This window comes from Camelus ferus, chromosome 30, assembly GCF_009834535.1.
Source record: "Camelus ferus isolate YT-003-E chromosome 30, BCGSAC_Cfer_1.0, whole genome shotgun sequence".
Taxonomy (NCBI): Eukaryota; Metazoa; Chordata; class Mammalia; order Artiodactyla; family Camelidae; genus Camelus; species Camelus ferus.
Window position 1 is genome coordinate 7053256 of NC_045725.1, and position 26140 is coordinate 7079395.

The 26140-nt window shown below is 36.3% G+C and overlaps 1 protein-coding gene across 4 annotated transcripts in view; it reads right to left on the reverse strand.

The window, feature by feature from the left end:
- The window catches only part of DOK6 (docking protein 6), a 281383-nt gene that overhangs the window by 189665 nt on the left and 65578 nt on the right, over positions 1-26140 (reverse strand). For all 4 annotated transcript variants that reach the window (XR_004316276.1, XR_004316278.1, XM_032470717.1 and 1 more), the window contains exon 2: positions 10077-10184. Coding sequence is in view for 2 of the 4 variants with exons in the window: in XM_032470717.1 (XP_032326608.1) it covers positions 10077-10184 (108 nt within the window). In the remaining 2 variants the exon portion in view is untranslated. The remainder of the gene's footprint in view (positions 1-10076; positions 10185-26140) is intronic.

Genomic DNA, 26140 nt, shown 5'->3' on the forward strand with positions numbered 1-26140 from the left:
TCATAAATTTTATAATATGTATGTTCCAGATAAAACATGTCATTAAGTTAAAGTTGCTAAAAAAATAATTGTATCCTTAGATTATTTTCCAGAAATCCCTCACTTAGGTTGGAAATATTTCATTCATTTGATTAATTTTTTTTATTATTGCTTTTGAGCACTGTGGCAGACTTTAGGGCATATCAAAATAACTGATTAATCAAAAGTCTAAAGTATTTAAACATTAACAAATAGAACAGTTTGGGAAATCCATAGGAGTCTATTTCTTTAAGCCATCTTGAAAATGAAATCTTTTTCCAATTCTGCAGATCCAATATTTGGACTGACCATTAATTACTCAAGGGAAAACAACGATTTTAAAAACGCCCACCTTTTCCATAAAGACATCTTTAGTTATCTGACCATTAGACGAAAATAAGAGAAATTTAGAGCGTCACCAATGTTCACTTCTGAACAAAAGAATTCATAATGATATGAATGGAAAAAGCCATGGGAAGTGATGGTTCAGTCTTTGATTTTGCAGGAGCAACAATATATTTCAGGAAAAAAACATCACAAACATTTGTGATTGTTTTTACTGCCTTGACGGTTGTCGGGCCTTGGAAGAATTATTCCCATCTGACCCCTGGGGAGGCCTTCTCAGCACCACTCACATCCCTGCCCCTATAGGCGGGGCAGCCCAGAGAAGGGCAGGACACACACGGTCTCCAAAGTTCCGTCTTCCCTCTTTCAACTTTGCAAATGTCAGTATTTTTGATAACTATTTTTGGCAAAATTAACAATTACCTCTTTAGAATTGTTACAGTTTTCAGTTAGGAGTACATTTAAAGAGTCTTGATAATTACTATACATTTTATAAATTTTACTGTTTAGGATTTAACATTTACTCTATTAGCAGCTCCTCATTTTAAATGGGTCTTTTCATAATTTTCTATCATTCCTTGAAATAGCCAGTCTTTTTTTCAGTTGAGTATCCACTTCTTGATTTGTAACTCTTGATAAATTCATAGTTACAATACTTGTGAAATATCTTAGATGTCACCATAAGGCTGGCACTAAAGTCTGTGCCTTTTAGAGAAAGGGGTTTTATTTTATACTGATTAGGCTTTTACAGAGAGGCATTGATATACACCCACCCTCACGTTCGTTCTACTCGATAGATTTCCTGGGCAACCACACTGTAATCTGGCTGCACTTCTAATTGTTTAATGAAATATATACGTGGATATATCACACGTAAATACCTCAAAATCTAGTATGCCAAGAATGACCTCATCACCCAGTCTCCGTGAACTGGGACCATTCATCCCTCACCCAGTCTTGAAAAGATACCAAGTCCTAGGTCTCTCTCTTCCATTTCCCCTCTATGTCATCACTTACTCTGTCTTTTTAATTCTACTTTACTTGGAAAATGTCACCAAAGTCTCTCTTTTCCTTTCATTTTACGTTTCTCCACTCAGGACGTTGTTGTCTATTTTGGGGAAGTGGGAATGTTTCATTATAATATTCAATTAAGTTGTTTCTCTGTATATAGTCTATTATCCTACCCATGCGATGTGATGTCACACAAATTATTTTTTTCTAAATATGTGCTTAAAGATATGAAAAATGATTTAAAACCCTTCACAACTGCTCCGTTGCTTAAAGATTAAACTCATGGGTAAGGAATTCATGACCCTTCACCTGCCCACTCAGCTCCCTAGAGCCCACCTTCCACCACTGCAGCCCTCCTTTCAGAGTTCACCAACAGATTCCTCAAATTCTCCTCAGCTAACCACGCAATGTGACTTTTCAGGACTTGTAATCACACTTCTTCTTCCTCATATAATGCATTCCTCTCCATTATTTTCTTTTGTCAAAACAGTTATCTTAAGAAGCCCCTTGACCTTCACCTTCTTTGGAAAGTCCTGACTTTGAGAGTCAGAATTAACTCTACCCTTACACTTGTATAACTGCACGTCATCATAGCTCATTATAGTTAGCTTTTTATAAAACTCACTTCCTAGGATTGTAAAATCTTAAAACAATAATGATAATGACCAGCATGTATTGACTGCTCCAAATACTGTTTTTAAAAGTTTTATGCCTCCTAACAGTCCTGGAGGAGAGGGGCAAATACTGTCCCCACTGGAAAAATAAGAGCATCTGTATCTTCTTCATCTTCTGGGCCTCATTCTCTGTCCTGTCCCTAGACATCACAGTCTCACAGAACCATGTATTATACTGAAATAGTATTTTGTCTGTTATACTGAATTGGCTTTAATACTTGCTTCCCAATACACAGGGCAGGTCTCTTTTCCTTTGTAGCATCATGGCAATTACTCAGGGGCAAAATGCACCTCTATGTTACTTATCTCACCCAGTGAAAGCAAATATTTACAGGGCAAGTTTTTACTTTAATTCTAGGAACATCCGAGCCACTTAATGGTAATATAATTTTGATGGCCAGGTAGAACAGATCACAGGTGAGTGATAAAGAGTCACATTACAGAGTAAGAGAAGAGATATAAAAGAGCATTTAAATAATGCTAGCTGAACATTCTAAGAAAAAAAAAAGTAAAAATCAGTGTCGTGGAGCTAGTTAAGACTGCAGGAAGAAGAGTAGTGAGGTTGACACAAATATTTTGGTTTGAAGGCCTAACAGACATTTGAAATTTAACGTGTACAAAGTGAAAGCTTCTAATTTTTTACCCAAAACCTGTAAGACGACAGCCACTGAAGCATTAGGCAAAACTAGCTAAAATAGAGTCAAAATAAGAGACTATTTACATACTTTCCTGAAAGAGGCCCTAAGATTTCTTATTACTGATGAGTCATTTCCAAATTATTCTTTCATATCAGGGCCGCTCTAATGTTATTTAGTTCACAATCACTGAAGGAAAAAGACAAAATAAAATTCCTGAAAGGAAATTTAAATCACTAGGAAACTGAATTAGCTTCCCAAATGCTATGAAGAATAAATTGTAGTAATAAAACCTTTAATCTTCCTAACACCGCCATGAGAGGAGTAAATGTTAGCTGTCACACACCCTGAATCTGGTTACCTAAGTGCTTTAGGAAATCTCGAGTTATAGTCAATGACACCTGTTCAGTTATTTATTAAAGGATGAATTATTCCTGTTCTCACTGTGCTCCTCCACATATCTGTTGTGACTTAATTTTAAGGCTGCAGAGAGAAAGCTCACAAACAAAAAGTGTGTATGTTTTTAAAAGTGTTAGTCATAGTTTTCTAACATTAATTTTTTTAACCTACTTGTAACTGCAGTCATTCTTTTCCTTCTTTGTTAAAATGAATGCTCTCTGGTTCTGGGAAAGACCAAACCCCGTCATTACACACAAGAACCTTCTCATCATCACATTCTCAGCCGACTAGATTATTCCCATTGGCATATAGGTGTGTTACAATAGATGTCATATTTGAAAAAAACGTATCTGCTATATATACATTGGCTCAATTTTACAGCCAAACGTCTTGAAAAAACTTGCCTGACTGGCGGCCCGTTTCTTACCTCTCAATATCGCGTAAACTACTCCAAGTGAAATAAGCACCCATATTTCACTGAAACAGCTCATGGCAAAGCATCCAAAGTCCTCTGTGTTGTAAATCCATGGTCCGTTTTCTGTCACTTTTCTCAATCTCTCAAAGTAGACATAGATGACCATTTGTTCAAACTTTTTAACACAGTTTTCTCTTGGTTTCCAATGGTTTACTCTTTTAAAACAATTTTTTTTTTTAATTTAAGTATAGTTGATTTACCACGTTGTATTAGTTTCTGGTATACAGCAAAGTGATTCAGTTATACATATATATATTCTTTTCCCTATTCTTTTCTATTATGGCTTATTACTGGATATTGAATATAGTTCCCTGTGCTATACAGTAGGACCTTATTGTTCATCTATTTTATGTATAGTAGTTAGTACCTGCTAATCCCGAACTCCTAATTCATTCCTCCCCCACCCGCTTTCCCCTCTTGTAACCATAAATTTGTTTTCTGTGTCTGTCTGTGAGTTTGTTTCCGTTTCTTACCCATGACATTTTCCCCAGAACGAGAACAAAATAATCCTAAAATGTATATGGAACTATAAAATATGATACCAATGGTTTCCTCTTAATGCTATTCTTCTCATTTTACTGCCTGCTGTCCTCAGATTTCTATTCTGGCTCCTCCCCCCTGCTAATGCTCTAAGTGTTGGAGTGTTAATTACCTCCTTTTTCTTCATTCTCTCCCAAGGACATTTTATCCAGTGCTACAGAATAAAGTACTAGAAATATGTCAATGACAGCCAAATGAATAACCATCAGCAACGTCCCCCACCCCCTGCACACATTTGTTTATCTAACTGACTACTTGACATTTTAGTCTGAATGCCTAATAGACATTTCAAATTTAAGTGAAAGCTTGTGATCTTTGCTCAAAGCCTCCTCTTCTTTCTTTCCCATCTTCATGAACTGTGCCATCCTTATCTCTGTTGCTCAAGTCTAAACTCGTAAACCGCCATGAAACCTACTTCTTACTTACACCCAACGTTTAATCCGTAAGTATGCCCTTGTACATTTTCACAAATCGTATCCAAGATTTGTCCTTGGACCTCCAACATCAATACTAACACAGTCATCAGAGAAACCATCACATCTATCCTAGAGGAGTAACAGCTAACATTTGCTACAACTTATCTGTCAAGTAAGTAGCTACACACTTAGCTATAAAACATCTAGTTATATTTAATCTCATTATATGGCGATAGTACCATTTATTCCTTGCAGTAATTCTCTTTGGTAGGCACTATCAACATCTTAATCTGTCAGAGAAAAATTAGGTACACAGAGGTTTAACAGCTTATGCAAGTGCACACAACTGTGAAACATGGAAGCTAGACTCCAGAGCCTACAATCTTACCCAGTGGGTAACATGGTTAAGGTTCCTTTTTATTCCAACTTTACTGCTAATCTATCATCAATACTTAACATTGGGTAGGTTTAAGCTATACAATGTAATAGATATCCATCCATCCATCTATCCATCTATATAGTGAAATGATTATCACAACAACGTTAGTTAACATGTCTATCATAACTGGTCAAAAGGTGGGATGAGTAATACTGAGGAGCACGGGGACCGCAGTTAACAATGCTGTATTATACACAACAGTCTGTTTTCTAGGATGAACTTTTTCCTTGTTAACTTTATTGAAGAATAACTTATACATGATAAGTTGCAACTATTTAATTAAGGGAACTGCTGAATGAGTTCTGCTAACTGTATGCACCGTTTAAACTACCACCACAGTAAATATAAAGAATGCTTCTACCCCCTCCCTAAGCGCCGTACGTTCACCTGCAGTGCATCCGTCCCTTTACGCCTCCCTCCAGACAGGCAACCGATGATATGACTTTTGTAATTACAAATATGGATTTGTGACTACAAATACAAGTATAATATTACACAATAGGTATTATTTTGGGTCTGATGTCTTTCAGTCAACATAACGACTCTGAGATTCATCTGCCATTATGTATATCAGTAGGTCCTTCCTTTCTATCATGTAGATGTATTCCCCTAATGCATGTGCCACAAGTCGTTTATTCATTGTCCTGTTTGCACTGTTTCCACTTTACGGCTATTCTGAACACGGCTACTATAAACATTTCTGTACAAGTATTTATCTGGGCATCGCTATTCATTTGGGGAGGAGGGTAAATTCCTAGAAGTGCCCAACAGTTTTACAAAGTGCTTATAAAATTCTACATTTCCATCAGTAATGTATGAGTTCAACAACTCTGGTTAGTTTCGGTCTTCATCATTTTAGCCACTCTAATGAATGAGTAGTAGTATCTTATTTTAGTTTGAATTTAAATTCTAAAGATAACTAATGATATTGAGCATCTTTTCATTTTCTTGTTTGCTGTTCATATATCTTATTTTGGAAAATATCTGTCCACATCTTTTGTTCATTTCTAAATACTGGGTTGCTTATCTTATTACTGAATTCTAAGAATTCTGGATACATGCTCTTTGTCAGAGAAATGTCTGCACATTTTCCCAGACTTATTTGCCTTTTTATTTTGTTAGCTGAATTGCTTGAAGAGAAAAAGTTTTAAATGTCAGTATGGCTCAGCTTACCTTTTTTTTTTTTTTTTTTTCTTACGGCTTATACTTTGTGTCCTGAGATATATTCGCTTATTACAAGGTGTAAAAAGTTTTCTTCTCTATTTACTACTGGGAATTTTACAGATTTGGCATTTAAATTTAGACCAATAATCTGTTTCGAGTTTATTATATGTATGGTGTGAGGTAAGGTCAATGTTCATTTATTACACAGACATCTAGTTGTTCTAGCACCATTAGCTGGAAAGAGTTTCTTTTCCTATTGACTTGTTTTTATACCTTTGTCAAAATGCAATTGACCGTATATGTCTGAGTTCATTTCTGACCTCTCTATTCCCTCCCACGGATTTACACAAATATTCTTTTGCTAAAGTTATACTATCAGGATTTCTATCACTTTATAGTAAGTCTTAAAATCTTGTCAACTTCCAATTTTGTTCTTCTTTATTAAAACTGCACTGGCTAATATAGGTCATACAAATGTCCATATAGAATAAGCTTGTTAATATCTTCAAGGAAAGAGTCCTGGAATTTTGAAAAAAATTATGCTACATATCAATTTTGGGAGAAGTGACATCCTAACAGTACTGAATATACCAATCTAAGAAAACTTAATATCACACCATTTATTTGGGTCCTCTCTTAATTTTCTCACCTATGTTCCATAGTTTTCAGTGCAGAGGTTCTGTCTGTGCTTTGTTGGCACTACTGCAAATTTAGTTCGTTTTAAAAATTTTAAATTTATCAAGTGTCAAATTGTTACTATCAAAAAATGCAAACTATTATAAAATATCATTCGTTAAATTCATTCATTAGTTCCGGCACTTGTTTTAAAGATGATCGGACATTTTCAACAATCATGTCACCAAGAACAGAAACAGTTTTCTTTCCTATAGGTTTTTGTTAGATGCTTTTTTCTGATTAAGGAAGTTCACTCTGTCCTTAATTTTATGAGCATTTTAAATCATAAATAGCTGTTGAATTTTGTCAAACGCCTTTCTGTATACGTTTAAAGGACCCTATGATATATTCTCTCTTTAATTCTACATTACATTGGTCAATTTTCACATGTTAAAACAACTTTGTATTTCTATCATAAATCTTACTTGATCACACGCTATCATTTTAATATGTTATTAAGTTAAATTTGCTAATATTTTGTTAAAATTTTTTGGTTTGCAGAGATATCGATCAGTCACTGTCCCCTCATGTCTTTGTGTTGTTGTGGTTTTCAGATAATATCAGTTTGATAAAATGAGTTGGAAGGAGCTTCCCCCTTTTCATATTTCCCTAAAGTATTTATGTAGATTCTTTCTTCTCCTTTAATATGTCATAGTGTTCACAGGTGAAATGATATGGATCTGAAGTTTTCTTGGTGGCAAAGTTTTAAACTGTAAGTTCAAACTTTTATTAGATCTTGAGCTCCTGAATGAGCCTGGGTAGTCTGTCTTTCAAGGAGTTTGTCCTTTTCGCTTAAGCTGTCAAGTTTTTTGAATTATATTTGCTCGCAATACACTCCTACCAGCCTTTTAACGTCTGTAGAATTTGTAGAGACAGCCCCTCTACTATTCCCCATCTTTGATTTCTTTTAATTCTTTTTTTCTCGATAAATTTGGTTAAGAGTTTATCAAGTGAGTGTTCTTTTGTTTGTGTCTGTATCTTTGGCAAAGAAACAGCTATTGACTTTACAAAGTTTCTCTACTGTTATTTTGGTATCTCTGTTGTTGACATTTTCTCCTACATATTGTCTCTTTCTAATGTGAAAACTGAAAGCTATACATTCCCCTCTGCTCACTGGTACCGCTACACTCCATACCTGCCAACACCTGCGCTTCTGCTGTCTTTGAGTTTAGAATATCGGCTCATAGCCTCTGTGACTTCATTGCCACTTTGATTATGACCTCCTAGAATACATTAATTCCCGAATATTTAGAGTTCACTTGATAACTTATTATTATTGATTTCTAATTTAAATCATCGATGGTCAGAGAACGTACTCTTTAGGACCTCAACTTTTTTCAATTTATTAAGACTCGTTCATATTGAATGAACTGATCTGCAGATGTGAGTCTTTTGCACTGGAATATAAGCTCTTGCAGGGCAAGGACTGTGCCTTGTGCATCTTGTATCCCCAGTGAGGAGCCCAGTGCCCGACATAAAGCAGACGTCTTGTACTTTCCTGTGTCTGAATTACTAATCCTTATAGGTGGTTCTGTTTCCAGTTTTCAAGTGAAAGATGGCAGAGTCATGAGCGCATGAACTCCAGGTGCGCTGGCTAGAGCGCGTGCAGCCGGGATGTGGCACTGACCAGCACGCGGGCATCCTGACTGGGAATCCACGGAACATATACTATACTCAGTCTTTCAAACTTTTACTCAAAAACTAAATGTCACAGTCTCACATTTCACAGCCTGGCAATTCCTTATTAGGTCAGGTTTAAAATTACTGCCCCAATCATAATCATGATATAAAATACCAATATGATTTCAGGCTACAAATAATTTTTCATGTTGTTAGAACCTGCATTACTGTGCTGGTTGTTTTTTGATACTCTATCTCAAATAGTCTTAAAGAGAGACATGTAAAATAAGAATTTTAAAATCCATGTACTAATGGGAAAACCAAACCCATGAGCTACTGTAAGTGGCTGGGCAGGACCGTACATTTGGACTCTCTGATAGTAAATCTATATTCACATATAGAATATTTCATACAGAGTTGAAGTAATTAACATTTTAAGTCTTATAATATAGGTTCAAATATAATACAAATGATTGCTAATTATTTGTGTAATAGGACTGGGTAGCACATTATGGTCAAATAATCTATTTTTTAATGGACTTTGTTTTTAAGAGCAGTTTGAAGTTCACAGCAATATTAAGCAGAAAGTGCAGAGACTTCCCTCCCGCCCCCTGCCCCCCACATATACACAGCCTCCTGTTATCAACATCCCCACCAGACGGTACACTTGTTGTAACTGATGAATCTACTTTGACACAACATAAATCACCCAAAGTCCGTATTTTACAATAAGGTTCACTCTTGGTGGTGTACATTCTGTGGGTTTGGACAAATTTATCATGACATACGTCCACCATTAGCATAGCATAAACGGTAGTTTCACAGCCTTAAAAATCCTCTGTGCTCTGCCTATTTATCCCTCCCACTCCCCTCACTCCTGGCAAGCATCCTATTTTTAATAAAAGAAGAAATCAGAACTATCTATCACATAAAATAAATTCCACAACCTCATTACAGTATCAGGGTAACTTACTCTGTATTACCAATGGTGAGGAATTAGAGTCTTCCCCGAGCTTACGTGTGGGCATTCTACCAGAAGGCAATACTGCGCCACGACTCTGCATTCTGATCATGAATTCTTCATACTGCTATCAAATACTTAGCTGTGTTTTGACTTTATCACCAAAGATAACATATTTAGCATAATTCTACGGTGATTTCTTGCTAAGTACCTTTAATTCTTAGGAAATTAATTCTTAGGAATATGCCACACCAGCACACATGAGGATCCCTTTCTTGTTATGCTGTAAACAGCAAGTGCTTTGTGCATTCACAGTATCATTAACACCGCTAACACCAGCCTCGATGGTTTTATCCCCTGAACATTGCCCACAGTTTAAATCAAAGTAACAAATGCACAATTAACCTGAACAGAGGGGAAATGCCTACTCAGCACCTTGGGAAATGATCTGGCTGAGTTATGAGTCATCTCATTCTGCAAAGTAGCAATAAAAATGAGTCTTTCATTTTGCAGAGGTACCACTGGCATTTACAGCAGATGATTAAAATAAAGGAGAAAAATAACTTGCATTTGATCAGCACAGGGACATTTTATCCCGGCTATGCATTTCTGCCTCTGCAGATTTCATCTGTCAACAGAAACATCTCCACAGTTGTTGCCAAGGGTCCAGTTATTCCCCAGAGATTCCAGAGACTGTGACTCACCTTATGAAAGTTTCTGAAATACGCTGCCTTTTCATCCGGAAATTTTTCTAGCCTTCTGGGTCCTTTACTAGATGCCTTCTTGAAAACCAGCCAGCATCGTCTGAAAATCTGAAAGCAAATAAAGGAATTCTATTATCTATCTTTTTATGTGAGTTTGCTACCATTAGGAATTTATCTACTCAGCTGATCCAGTGGGAGTAATTTTTTAAAACATACTTAACTGACAGAGAGAAGAAACTTGGGAAGTCATAGGCATGCTGGTCGTGAAAATTACAGTAAAGGTAAAAAACAACATTAAATACAAAAATGAAATTTTTTAGTGCACAGATTTTATGTTATGACATTTTCCAATGTATTGGCTTCTATCGTCTTTATAATCTGGGTATCAGCACCATATAAAATATTTATTCTCACTATCCTAGTGACAGACAACTCAGTTTTCCATGATAATGAAGTAACAGTTTACTAGGGTGAATACGCATGTTCATAAGGTTCAATTTTCTATCTTTGAAAAAATATCATATTTAAAAATTAACTTACAGTATTAATTAAAAAAAAAAACAAACCCAAATGCTCATATATTACTTTAGAAAATGAGAGAGATGTTTTTATAATGGACACATCTGTCTAACCCTTCTATACTTTTATAGTAACTGGTATTTACTAAATGCTTATTATGTGTAATACATTTTTGAATTTATAAATACTCTTAATCCTCATACCTACTATCTGGGGTCGGTTATCTCCATTTTAGGGTAAAGATGGTGAGAATGTCAGGATTTGAACACACATCTGCTGAATCACAGTGATTCAGCTTTGGTTAAAACAAAAGGCAGGGCTTCATATTGCACAAGCACAGACCCTCATTTCTGGACCTCACCCTTTTTTTACAGGACTGATTCCTACTGGCTCTTCAGACTGTCACCTCACGCCCACCGTATCACCCTCCCCCCACAGGTACGGTTAAGTCACAGCAATAAAATGAGTCTCTTTTCGACAACTGAAGAGGTCTAGAAAGGCAAATTCCCTAGTTCAAATTTTTATAGAAATGCGTATCTTTGCTGGCGTTTACGTTCTTTAGAGCCAGAAACTCACATCACCGTATTTCTCTTCTATTCCTTCATTTAAACTGCAAAGTTGCTGTACTGTTTTGTTTTGTAACTAACACAGGCTAGAGGATACAATTCCTTCGGCGTGGGCATTGTTTCTTACTCACTAGAAGACAGTGTGTCTCCTGCTGAAAGGCACTCTCGGAACCGTCACATGAAGCCCTCTCACTCTAAGGGCAGAATAAATACAAGCACCCAGTTTCACTTCACTCGCGGCACCTGTCCTGGCTCCTTCCCAGCGGCTCTGGGAAGCACACGAAGGACAGCCCGCCCTTCCAGCGCACGTGGGTGCATGGCTCCTTCTCTCCTTCCCCACCTGCTGGACGTGCGCCTCCTCCGTCTGTCACGAGATTCCTAACCACGCCCCTGGAAGTAGGGCGCTGAGCCGCTCCTCGGGAGCTCCCGCTGTGCCTTCCACATGCTCGCATTTCCCACCCTGTGTTCTAGTCGTTTACTTACTTGTTGGCCCCTTTCGGATCTCCACCCCCAAAGTAAAACAATACTTTAAAATACAGTATAAATATGGATAATACAACATCAGTGTATGGTTTGTTGGATTCCTCACCCCCCGTGAGATGCGATCTGGAGATGGGGCCTTTGGGAGGTAATTAGGGTTAGATGAGGTCATGGGGGGCGGGCCACAGGATGGGATTAGTGCCCTTATAAGAAAAGACACCAGAGAGCTTGCCCTCTCTCCATGCTGTCACAAGAAAAGAGGCCATGTGCGCATGCAGAGATGGGGGTCGTCTGCAGGCCAGGAAGAGGGCTCGCCCCAGAACCGGGCCATGCTGGCCTATGATCTTGGACTTCTAATCTCCAGAACTATGAGAAAATAAATGTCTGTTGTCCAAGCCAATCAGTCTCTGGCATTATGTTACAGCAGCCCAAGACGACGAAAACAGATACTTTTTTGATTTTATTAGCAAAGTAGCAGTAGTAGTGGTATTGTGGAAGTGAAAAAAAGTTACATGAATCTGAGTGGAAATTGGAGAGATCAGAGGCAATAAACACATCATTTGCAAAGTGGGATGCACATAGGTTATTAATATTTATATGCTGATTATTTATTAATAGTTCGTAATGCTAGCTGAGATAGGAAGACTCTCTCTGAACAGAATTGAGACCAGAAGCCCTGGTAATATGGTTTCTGTTCTTTCCTACAGAGGAATGCTCTCCCCCATACACTTTACTGCCATAGCTCAGGAACCATGGTGATGTCAAAGAAACCTGGTAATTTTCATGGAAATACACAAACATACTCACTGCAATGTCCCATCCTGTGTGACTACAGTTATCTTCTACCAAAGAGTCAGTTAAACATGAGTCAGAAAGCGTAAGTGTTCCCACTTAGGCATGCAACGATAATCATGTTATTTATCTAGCACCCATTCCTGAGATTTAACTTAACCAAAAGTCAGTTTAATGGGCCTGTCCCATCACAAGAGGTTAATCTGATGAACCTTAAACTTCAAATAGGATCTTGGTTAGAAACTTGGAAGAATTTCTAATTATAGGAGTTGCCAAACCTGAGTGTCCATTACATGAAACGGAGTCACAGAAACTTTGTTTCTAGAGATTTTAAAGAACACTGGAGACAGTGGCATATCTGGGACAGCTTATATTTGTGTCCCATCTGGAAGCAAGATACTGTATTAATGAGAACTTGGAGTATAGAATCCAATTATTTATGTATGACTGTGTATCAGAGAATCATATCAAGACAACAAACAAACAATAAGCAAAGCCCATTCAGAAACAGTTACTGCCGGCTTAGGCCATGAGAAAATTCAATTACTTAAGTCCTGGGTCTTCTTCCTCTCACACAATGTGTGCAGCACTACTGAAAGACACACTTTGGTTTTATAAAGAGCAGTTAACACACAGGATTAAGCTTAATACACTGATGAGTTTCACTTTAGCTATCTTTTCAATATAGATATGAGCTTTCAATACTGGCTTGTATTTAATTGCTGTCAAATATATTTCAATACTAGAATTACTCATTCATTCAAAAACATATTTGAGAGAACTATGTTCTGTCAATACAGTACTAAAAAAAAAAAAAAAATACAGGTTAAAAAAAAAACACTGTTAACAGTAACAATAAAAAAACCCCAAACCTTTCTGCCTTTACAGAAACAAAGGTTCTACCTCTTGGAATTTCCATTTCAATGGGGTAGGCATGTGATAAGTGCAATTGTAAACAGTATTTTTCAGTGGTGCTACACGCCCTGGAGAGAGGATGAGGGGAGGCTCATCCACAAGCGTACATTTCAGCATTAGAGGAAGTCTGCAGTGATGCAGACAAGTGGGGAGAGAGTGCTTCAGTAACACAGAACTGCAGGAGCAAATGCCCTCACACAGGAGCTTGCCTGAACCGTTATTCCAAGAACTGCAGGAGGACAGTGCGGAGGGCAGAGAGAGAGGGTGGTGGGAGGTAAGAGAAGAAAGATATGGGAGATCCAGGTTAGGAAGGTTCTTGGCTTTAAGATTTAAATCAGATCCATCAACTCTTCCTCTAAGTTAAGGGAAATGTTCTTAAGTAAACGGAAATCTCAGCAAATTTAAGATTTTAAAATTTTACTGAAATAACATTTTAAAAATAGTTACATAGGGTCAGGAATATTGGGTATTTCAGGTTGATTTCTATTAAAGGCCTAGATTTTTTTTTTCAAGCCACATGTCTCGAAAATGCAAGACTTGCAGTTGTCAACTGCAACATCTACAGTTCTGTGGCTGTTGCCCACCCAAAGTGCAGACTGCCAGAATTAAACACCCCCACTGAAGGCCTTCCTTTGTACATACTTGCAGCTCTGGATACAGTTTACAGGCTGCTGAGTTCACTGAAATAAAGGCAGTAGCTTTCTGATAAATGTAAAACCCAAAGGGTTTTTCTCCACCTGTGGACTGATTAGAAATACTTAAGAATACAAGAGCTAAGAAAACAGATAAGCGTGAACGAAAAATACTGCAGACCATATCAGTAAGCAAAGAATGCTGAAGCCATCAAGTCATCAGCAGCTGCCGCCACCCCCCAGGGAAGACAAGCCCGCAGCCCGGCCTCTGCAGCCACTCACAGTGGTGCACCCTGAGGGGACGCAGAATAAGAAAGGACAGGACACTGGCCCTAGATGGCTGGGTGCTTGTCAAAGGAGTGAATTCAATGAGCCCAAATGTTTGCTTCCTCCCATACATAGAAAAGCACTAAATTCTTTAACTTGAGATGCCTGGTTTTCTTTAGTTAACAAGTAATCTTTTAATGTTCCAACTACCTGGTTTTTGTTGTAAAGCTCCTATATGTCCTAGCTCCTCCCCTACCTCTTCGGAGCAGTCCCTCAGACCGATCTGAGAGGCTGTCATCTCAGGCTGAGTCCTCAGAATTGTCCACCGAATAAAACGTAACTCTCAACTTTTAGGTTGTGCATTTATTTCAGTCGACAGAAGCCAAAGATAACTTTAAAGGCGTTATAAGGGTCACTAGGCAGCCCATAATGAGAAAAGGCAAAGGGTGTATTTCTGAGGATATGGGATGCAAATGTATTGTCTTAAACATCTACAAGTCTAAATATATTTATTTTTACCTGTAACTTAATTTAGCAAAAAAATAACTTGTATCTCATAAAGTATAAGAACTCATCACTAATTCAAGGATTGTTCTGATTTAACTGTTTCGAAAATATTTCTGCTGGCCATTTCTGTTTTAGGTTATACAATCTGTGACTGAAAAAAAAGTAGAGGTAGAAAGGGAGGCATTAAGCATGAGAAGAAGTGGAGGCAGACTGTCATTTTATGTGTATGGATACACATTTATATTTATACATAAATGTATTTGCACTTATGTCTATTTGATTTTTAAAGATTTCAGTTTACATATGTATATAAATAATATACATAAATATATACACTTCTATCTCTGTATAAATGCCCATCTATTTAAATATGAAACAAGAGACCCCAGAATTAAATACTTCTTTTTCTTCTCTTTGGAGAATAAAGTTCAGTTTCACAAAAGAAAGTTCTCGCCAATTTTGGTAACTCAAGACCTTTGCATCACTCACCACTGTTTAAGGCAAAATATGAAGATTGCTATCCTTTAACATTGAAAAAATGCTTAGAGAGCACTATGTATATTTTATTTTTTCTCATTTCATGGTTGAAAGACCAAAATAAATGTGTTTCTATTATCTTGCTTTCTCTTTATCTTAATAACACAGAAGAACGAATGGAAATTCACAAAAGGCAAACTATGATTCCCAAATTCTCACCAGTGGCAATTGTTGAGAAGGTCAAGTTGTTTTTTTGTTTTGTTTTGTTTTCCACTTGAATATATATGTAGTTCTGTCTACTGCTTTTGTCTACCAGGCCATCAACAAAATAGCGGGAAAGAACACACACATGGTTTAGAGTCACAGCCAGAAATGAAACGCTTCACAGCGGCAGCAAGTTTTAGGTCGAGAGTGTGAAATTGACATCATTATCATGAGCATGAAAACTGGTTGCAGAGCAGACCTGCTGAGCAGTAACCCAAGCAGGTGGCAATTTTTAGCAACAGTCTCAGCACTTCTGGAAGGGTATTTACCATTACTCTCTTCCTGCGCCCACCTCTCAGAGATCCCAACACTGACATGACAGAGAACAAACTACCCGTTCTCTTTGCTCAAGATTTCCAGAAGAGAACCATGTCTTCTGGGTTTTAGTTTAAATCAGAATATTCTTTGGCTCTATTCAACTTATGCTTTTAAAATTGACGTTGTTTTATGTTCATCAGTTGTAGAGATGAAACTCGATAATCAGCAAAAACTACATTTCCAGGTACAACCAGTGTGTTTCTGTTTTAGGAACCCAGTTAGTAGAAGGTTCAGTAAGTCAAAGTCAAATGTCCAAATCAAAGCCTGGAATAGTTCCTCTTCAGTTTACTTCTTCCTCTGAGTTTTTTATTTCCTCGATTTGTTAAGCATGTTTTTGGTCACACAAGCTTCAAATCTCGGCGCCGTCATTAATTCCTCCCTTTACTTATACCATACCAAAATCTATGGGCAAAATCCAAACAACAAACAAAAACAAACAGAAAGCTACAAAAGAAATAAAGAATTAAAATAGTAGTAGGCCTTAAAAATCAAACAGAATTTTCATTTGATGAGCAGAAAATGGAGCCAATGATCAGTTTTATTAAGGGAGTGATAGTATGGAAATACTATTTAAAAAATATTAGATCAGAGGCAGGGTTAATGATAACTATCACAATAGAAAAATTTCACTATGTAATTCACACCATAGGAGGAGGTTAGAACTCTGCCAATGTTGAGGGCAATGGAGAGAGAGATGAACCCAAGATAAAAAATAGTACAGGAAAAAATTGAAATTCACAATAAACTCAAAACAAGTGAAGATTTAAAGATGAGTTTTTATACCTACCTAACTACATGAATGACGGTATTTATGCAATTATAAGGAAACCTAAGAAATGAGTTTAGTTTTAGGTATACTGAGTTTAATATGACATTTAAATAATTGCATTACCAAAACTGCTTCTGACAAAGTTATAATCTGCATTCTTCCTGTAAAATGCATACTTTTCAGACTACTTCAGAATAATTTCTATTAACTATATTTTCTTTGGGAAAACATTATTTTACTTCGGTTTGCAGATGTAAATTTACAGACTCACCCAGTGTTGATTCTTCCCTGGCTACTCAGAGTCTAGTGCTTTTTTGAACATCTAGTGCCTCTTTCAAACCTTGAGGTTAAACAGATTTAAAATATGTAAGAAGCAAACACATTTCCATTACTTCTGTTTGAAATCAGTATACCAATTTGACTTAAGTCCTTATACCTCACCTTCTGAATTGTCTTGAATGAAATGTTTAAACCTAAAACAGAATTATTCCATGCCTCTAGTAATCCACTGCTCTTTAAATGTAATGATATTTCCAGATGTTGGTCTCAAATGAGGGACTTAAACTAAGGTGTCAACTGACGACAGATGTGAGTTTTCTGGCAATAAACTCGATTATAATTGAAGTTACTGGTTTCATTTCAATTGACCATGCTACCAGATTTGGTAATGAACTTAAGGAATTACTAAAATGTCAATCGTAAGTGAAACTTTGTAATAGTCTTAAAGAAATCCCAGAGCTTGTAGGGTTAGTAGTTACTAATAATTAAATTCTCTTTTTTACATAAGTACTGCATACAATACGTTATCATACATATACCCAGAGGGAACCTTAATTCTAAAAGATACATGCACCTCAATGTTTACAGCAGCACTATTTACAATACATGGAAGCAACATAAATGTCCATTGACAGATGACTGGATAAAGAAGTTGTGGTATATTTATACAATGGAATACTACTCAGCCATAAAAAAGAATAAAATAATGCCATTTGCAGCAACATGGATGGACCTGGAGATTGTCATTCTAAGTGAAGTAAGCCAGAAAGAGAAAGAAAAATACCAAATGATATCACTCATATGTGGAACCTAAAAAAAAAAGACAAACCTATTTACAAAACAGAAACAGACTTACAGACATAGAAAACAAACTGATGGTTGCCAGAGGTAAGGGAAAGATAGGGAGTTCATGATTTGCAGATACTAACTACTATATGTAAGATGGATAAATAACTTCTTTCCGTATAACACAGGGAATTATATTCAGTATCTTATAGTAACTTATGGTTAAAAAGAATATGAAAACGAATATATATATGTTCATGTATGATTTAAGTATTGTGCTGTACACCAGAAATTAACACATTGTAAACTGACTACACTTCAGTAAAAACATATTTTTAAACAATACTAAAATAAAATAAAATACCATCTAAGAAATAAAACATTTAGGAATTTAACAACAAAAAATAAAGTTGGGAAAACTTACATCAAGCTAAGAAGAAAGACTGGATTGCTCCAAGGGTGAAAGCCTGGGCCTAGGGAAAAAAGGATGCTACCAACAAAGAAATGTTGTCTAGTTCTTTATTTTCTGTCTATGTTGTCAATTTTTGTTTTTTGTCTATTTTTTGAAGTCAACCGTGAGTGGGAAACACCCCTTTTTCTTTCCTCCCTCAAACCTACCCTGTCTCACTTGTTCTCTCTATACCTAAATCACAGAGAAATGTATTTGAAATATCTGTAAGACAGTCTTTGCTCTTCAGAACTGGAAACCAGCCGGTAAAGGAGAATTACCCATTTATTCTGAAACACTGCATATTTCAGCACAGTTGCAACATTTCATGTCTAAAAACTCAAGTGATGAGAGAGACCAAAGAAGATGACTGAAAAGAAGAAGGAAAAAGAGGAAGTGTCTGAAATGTGCTTTCCTTCTTCTGAAACCTATGGAACCTAAGGCCCATAGGAGGCTTGTCTGTGATTAAACCAATGAAGAACTCTTTAATGCTCGGTTATAAATAAATGTTTGTTCCCAAATGGACTGTTTTGGAAATACCCTTTCAGACAAGCTCTGTATCCTTTCATTTCAGGGACACAAATCTTGTGCAGTAATAAGTGATTTTTTTTAAAAAAAAAATCAAGAATAAAAGAAAATGTCAAGATCTAAACTAAATGGTATTTGAGAGTATGGGCTCCTTGAAGCCTTAGTTCTAATCCACGCTCTGTACCTCAGCAGAAGCTTCTGGCATCATAGCATGAGAGAGATATGAAAGCTTCAGGAGTTCGAAAGCTCAGAGAAGAACTAACTTAAAGCGTGACTGATTTCAAATATATACAGCTCACTTGAAACGCAATGTCTTAAGTGAAAGGTTTCACTCAGAAAAGAAAATTAATTTCTTTGCAAAAAGTATCCAGTGTTTCTTATCTATTTCACATTTTTATTTCTTTTATTTTCCGTAATTTAATTTTGGCTGCTGTTTTAAAAATGTACTGGCTTTCTGTTTAGAGCTACATAATTAGATCTGGATGCTCTGTATCTGTTTTAGTATTATTTCAATCTTATGGTTTAATCTGACTTTTTCTCTTTGATCAACATTGCGGGCATCACTTCAATCAGGTAGCAGCAGTAATTTTGACTTTCAATATTAGTAACTAGTACCTTAAGTTCTTATTTATGTCCCCCACTGTTCTGAGGAATTGACAATTATTAACGTAATTTAAAACACACCAAAACCCAATGAGGTAGGCAATGTAATCATCACTGCTTACAATATGGGACACTCAGGCAGGAAAATTAAGTAACTTTAAAGTCTGGCCCAATTCTAAATTATTGCTACAGTTTCCTAAGTTGGCTTTTTCCCTCTGCCTTCTCTCTAAACAATTCTGCACATCACCATCAAAATAATCACGCTAATGTTTTCTTAATTCTCTGGCATATCTGATGGATTCTGCTTGCTTGTCAGGTACAAGCCTAGCATACAAAGCCTTCCACACCATTCCTATCCAGCCTCTCTCCACCCACCTCTCTCCCACTTCCTTTTATTCAAATCAAGCCATCTAGAGACTCAGAACCCCTTGCCAAGGTGTTTTTAACCATTTTATTGAGGTGTAATGCACACAAGAAAAATTGTGTATATTTAAGCTGTACAACCTGATGTTTGGTGTATGTACACGTTGTGAGATGATCACCATAGTGCAGCTAATGAATGTATCTGTCACCTCATAGAGCAAATTGCAAGAATACATTATTGTTAAGTATAATCACAACACAGTACATTCAATACTTTCTTTGGGCCTCTAGATATCCTGATATCTGGTCAACCTGATTAATTTTTCCTCAACATAATACTTAGGTTTCAAGGAAGGAAACTTTGGGCAGATCAAGGTGGCCTGCTCATATTTTCTTGGATCTCCATAAAGAAACACTAGAACCATAGAAAAGAACTTTGAAAATTGGTTCCCACTACAGGATTGAGGGGTAGAGTCTACAAAGATGAGGCTAGGAGAGAAACTTCTCAATTTATGAAGTATATGCCAGTAATATTCCTCACCTACCTAGTAAGGAATATTAAAATATGATCAGTAAGTGTTTAATGTTTCACAGAGAGATTTTGGCTTTTAGAAGAAAATTTATATGGACATTCATTGAAGGCTTCATGGTCAAACCTCCATTTTAGGAGGGCTGACTGGCAGTGGGGTGCTGAGTAGCTTGATGAAGAAAAGCATGGGGCAGGAAGATCGCTTCGTTGGCTTTACTTCTAACAACAGCTGACACTTACTAAATTAATTTGCTGTGTCAGGCACTCTTTCATTTAGCCCTCACACCAATATTGTATAGTAATTACTATTACTTCCATTTTACAGATGAAGCAACTGAGGCTCAGAGAAACTGTCAACTAGCCTAGGAGGACCAAGGATAGCATTTTGCATGTGGGAGAGTGGAGAGAGGGTAGGGGAAGAGGAAGCAGGGGAAGATGGATATTTAAAGGGAAATGGAGGAAGGGGATTCTGAGGAAGACGATCAGAATGCGGTAACAGGAGTAACTGGAGAGTTAAGTACCAGTAATGAAGACAGCAGGAATATACAGGATGGTGTAGGAACAGAGAAATCAGTCCTCCAAGGTGCCTATTTTAGCTACTCTTACTGAGGAAAATAGAAGGCAATGTGCAGCCTGCTTACAAGAAGCGACACTAAAAACTAGACACCAGGCCCACGGTGGTCTCTATTGTAACACGAACACTATAGGACTTGCCTATCTTTCTCCTCGCTCTTTTCATATTCATCTTCCATGTAGGTTCTCATATATCAAAATAACATTTCCATCCTCAAAATGCATTTTTCCAAGCAACAAGATACATGGAAAAAGAACTATTTACCTAGTTTTTCAATAAAATAATGATAGCCCTGGAACTTTATAGTATTTGTCACATGTCACAATCCCAAAACATCCAATTGAATACAGCAGGTTTATTGTAAAACCTCTGCTTCGAGACAAGTCCTTTTAAAAAATCCTTCAATCATTCCTCTAGAAAAAAATCACAATATGAAAAGCTTTCTAAGGAGCTTATTTTTACCAGAAGCCTTATCTCTGCTACATCTTGAAAATGCTGGATTATACTGTCAATACACTTTTAAGACATATTGTTATAAAAACCACATAAAAGCAGAGAAAATTCCCTCTGCAAAAGAGGCTTTATCGGCATCCTGGCCAGGTAACTACTGATGATGTCTCTGAAATGTATTTGCCAGACAGAGTTCATAAATCAGTCCCTGTTCAAAAGCACAGAATCAGAACAGGAGTAGAAGTTCGCATATTCGTGTAAAATTAACATATTCTTCCAGACATAAAGGGATAATCCAACTCTTATCAACAGGTCTTACTCAGAGTAAGTGCTCAGTCATTAGCTGAGGGTACAGATCCCTAAATACAATTCAATCAGCTCAACAAGCATTCACAGAGTGCTTACGATATGCCACTGTGCCAGGCACGGAGCACTATGATAATGAACTTGCTGCCTAGTGGGGCAGCCCAGCATGCAAAAAGTAAGTTCAGACCACTGAAGAAAGCAGCACAGTAGTGATATTCCCAGAGTGCACTGAGACAAAGAGGGGCAGGCAACACCGCCTGAGGAGGAAAGGCAGAACGAAGCAAAGCCGATTACAGTGAGGCTGAGTCAACCCGGGCAATAGCAGAGGCAGAACGCAGGCCTTTCATAAAATCAAAGTGAAATATGAACCATTTTATCTGCGGTTATTAGAACAGGATTTAAATCCTTCTTTCCTGGGTGTTAATGTGTATATTCTCCTGTCTGCATGACAATTTTCATGAATTAATTTAAGATACGTGAAACTAGTCCCTCATTCATTCAATCACTAACCAGCTAAGTGATACTGGACAGCTTTCTGAACCACTAAGGCTTACTTATTTCCCTCCTGTAAAACGAAGGAGCTGAACTAAATCACTATTAGGAATCCTTTTAAAACAAAAAATATTGAGATACATTGTGGATATATTAATACATGTGAATACATAGGCTGTATTTCTACCATTTACTGTTCAAGAATGATTAAGAATAATGTAATGATTTTTATAAAAATAATGACATCTATAGTAACTATAAAAATTTCAAACACTATAAAATGCAAAAAGAAAGTCTTCTACCAATCAGAAATAACTATAATTAATAAAATAACCAACATTCTATATAGATTCTCTCTTCATATACCTATATGAATGGATGGTCAGAGATAATGTTACAACAATGAGATGTTCAGTAAAACTATGTTTAATAAGAGCAAAACATTCATTTTACTCCTCTGATTTAACAATACGTATTTAGTAGGCTGTATTTCATTAGTCCTGTTTTTACATATCCAGTTCTGTGGCATTTAATTTACACTCTAACTGCTAATAACTGACTAAATTATGTAAAGATAAATGTACTCAATGCTTATTAAACTCTTTTACCAAATATTCTCTATTCTGGAGGTCATTACTCCCATGCATTTTTTCAGTGGACCTGATTTTACTGCCAAGCTATTTGCTCTAAGAAATGTTTGTAGGTGTATTCCTTGAATTCTTACATCCTTGGATACCATCACATGTCTTCTTAATATTTATTGGCTATTTGGCTGGATTAAATTTCTTGCTAAATGCTTGATTCTGTGAGACCTTACAGACAACTGTGCTAATTACGTAGATATTGAGTCTGGCACTGGTCTCTTTCTATGTCATTTCCATTTATTTTTGGCAGGATTTGGTACTTCATTATTATTTTTAAAGAATCCTTTCTAGGTGTTATAATTCCTAAATATTTCATGTTTAAGAAAGTATGTCTATTACATTGATATTTGGATAGTAATTTGGCCAAGGACAACGTATTTTGGGTAACATTTTCTATCACTCAGAACTTTGTAGGTACTGATACAACATTTTCTGGAATCCAAAGCTTTATAGGAAAATTTTAGGCTCATCTGAATGATCCCATTGTAAATCATCTTTTCTGTTTAGAAATCTGAAGAATTCTAGGTATTTAGTTTTTAATAATAGCCTAAGAAAAAGTAGAAACACTATATTTAATTTAAAAACACAGAGGTAATACCTTTAAAATCAGAAGCATGATGAGAATGTCCATTATCATATAAGTATTATATATTATGCCAAACAAATTAATTAATCAAGAAAAATGAAAAAAACTACATTAGGGTTAAGAAAATGTAAAAAAAAAAATCTGTGATTTTTATAGAAATTATATTGCCTATATTAAAAAAAAAAGTGAATCCATATCAAATTCTTAAAATTATAGTGATTTCAGCAGGTCAGCCAACCACAAGATCAACATACAATAATCAAGTGCTTTCCTATTCACAACAAAGATGTAGAAAATATGTTTTGCAGTGGCACTGAAAATATAAGACAGAATAAATCTAAGAAAAAGTGATTAACATTAGTATGGAGAAAACATGTAACTTTTTTTTGCAAGACACTACAGCACTAAGGAAAGCAAGAGACATGTGAGCAGTCTAATGATTCACCTGGATTCTCTTCGCACTAATCTAGGAATGAAATTTCAACCCAAGCATGGTATTTTACGCAACTTTGCAAATCTCAAATCAAGGCAGATGCTAAAGAAGAATGAGGTAAATGTTTCTCCCTTTCTGATACGAAGACTTACAATGAAGGTGTAATAATAAGGCTGTGCAGTACTGATGCAGAGACAGATAAAGGGACAAGCGGAAACGAGCACGGAGCTCATCGCCTGGCCGCCACACACGTGAAAGACTGATGCATGACAGAGCTGGGATGCAGGGCAATGGGGAAGACGACTACGCAGTACACGGTGCTGGGAAGACTGACTACTCACATGGAAAAAAACAAAGAACAAGTTTTATTCCAACTGCTCACTGTATACAAAATCAGTTCCTCTTCATAAATATTATAAATATAAAAAGCAATGCTTAAAAATTTTTAGACCCAAACATAGGATGACAAATTTATTACATGCTTGAGAAAGATTTTTTGGACTGTACATCAAATGCACAGGACATAAAGGTAAAGATTGATAAACGTAACTGTATTGAAATGTAAAATGCTATTTGTCAAAATATATCATTAACTTTTAAAAAAATTCTTGGAGATGTTATGTGAAACACCTAAGAGATGACAATATGTATGTGACTTATGCAGATCTGACTATTGTGAGTGAAAGCCGGTAATAAACCAGGACACTTGAAGGAAAACACAAAGAGTACAGATACAGGTTCTTCTTAGACTTGTTGGAGAATATATAAGTATTGATTTTTATTATTCTTTGAATCTTTGAGCAGTTTAAACATTGCATAATAAACATTTTAAGAAAGGAAATTTTTAAATTTATTCCACTCACTATCAGAACATTTCATCACTCTAATTCTTGGTATCTCCCAGATTTCGGAAAACAAAATATCACTGCTTGTAAGTACATCAGAGTTTCTCTTTCTCTGATAAGAATTGGAAAGAGCCATGACTTTGTGAGAATTTATTGTTCTAACGGGATAGTTTTAATGCACCAGAAATTAATTGATTAGTTGAGGTAAAATTCGAGGCATTTAACTCAAAGTTTACAGCATGTAGCTAAGGTATTGCAAAGAGTCACTTAGGCTGAATTAGAGCTTGGATGGAAGCATATACAGAGAATAAGGACTGCAGTTGGGAAAATAAAAGAAGAATGCAGTTACTAAAGCAAAATGGGAAAAAGCAGAGGTCAAATATAAGAGATATTTCAGAGGTAGAGTGCAGAACCATAAACACAGATTGGCAGCAGAGACGGTCAGTGTTCAAAATTCTGAAGCAGCTGGTGGGAATATCATCTTTCATTTATATGCTGGTAATTTTACATCACATTTATCTAAATCTCCGTATGTTCTGGTACTCAGAGCAACTGCTTTAGGTAGATAATGATTTAGAGCATGGCCTTTCCACTTTATGGACTGAGCAGATAACATCACATTCACATACTCAGACTCTCACTCTTCAGGAAATATATATTAAGAGAAAGTTCATTTTGAATAGACTTTAATATTAATAGCATCAAAATTTCAACATAATTTTGTTTGGTTCTTATTTATTAGGATGAAAAAGTATCAGATATTTGTCTGTAAACATCATACATCTAATGGATCATCTAAATGATCCTAGTTTTAATTTCACAGATGAAGAAACGGAGACAAAATAATTTCCCTAAAATCACCACCACTTCTTAATTAAATATTTAGAATTAGAACTTAATTCTGCTGACCCTGAGCTAGTATTTTGCCCATTATTCCTTACTTCTTCCCAGGTGAGACAGCTATATAATGCTTCACACAAGGAATATTTTTGATTACTTAATTTTTGTTCTAAGTAAAACGCCACACTTGAATAAGGAAATTTAATAACAATCATGAAAAAAATTTTTACCTCTAAAATAAATACAGCAATATATAGGAGCTATACAGGTTGCATACCAACACAACAAAGACATATAATTCAACTCAAAGATTAAAAATTGTATTATATTCATATTAACATACTGGACCAGATAAACAGAATTATGCGATTTTTCTTGCATAGTTAAGAAGACAATCATCACTATGTCAAATCTATTTGATGTCAAGCCTGCTGTTAGGACTGAGCCTTCAGCCTAGAGGGCTGAAGATCTTTAAACGTTTTATGTACATTAGATAAAATTTGTGGGAATTATTAGTGAAAAATTAGGAATTTTCCAATCAAAAACAACTGCTGGCATCTTTAACACACTCTGGAAGGCAGTGACTTAACACTTACAGAGCAGAAGGACGAGCTGATTATTCTAGCTACGCCTCTCCCACAGCTGTGTCCAGGACCAAGGTGAGGGGAGTGTGGGGGTATCATGCTCCTTTCAGATTTATTTGCTGGTCACTAAAAACCAGCCTAGCTGAGCAGTACCAGCACTGGATGCTGTCAGCATCTGGAAGATTCAATTAGGCCTTCTGTGTAGTCATAATCCAGTATCTCTGAATTCATGTGTAAGACTTACTTTCTTTCTGTTACAGAGAAATGC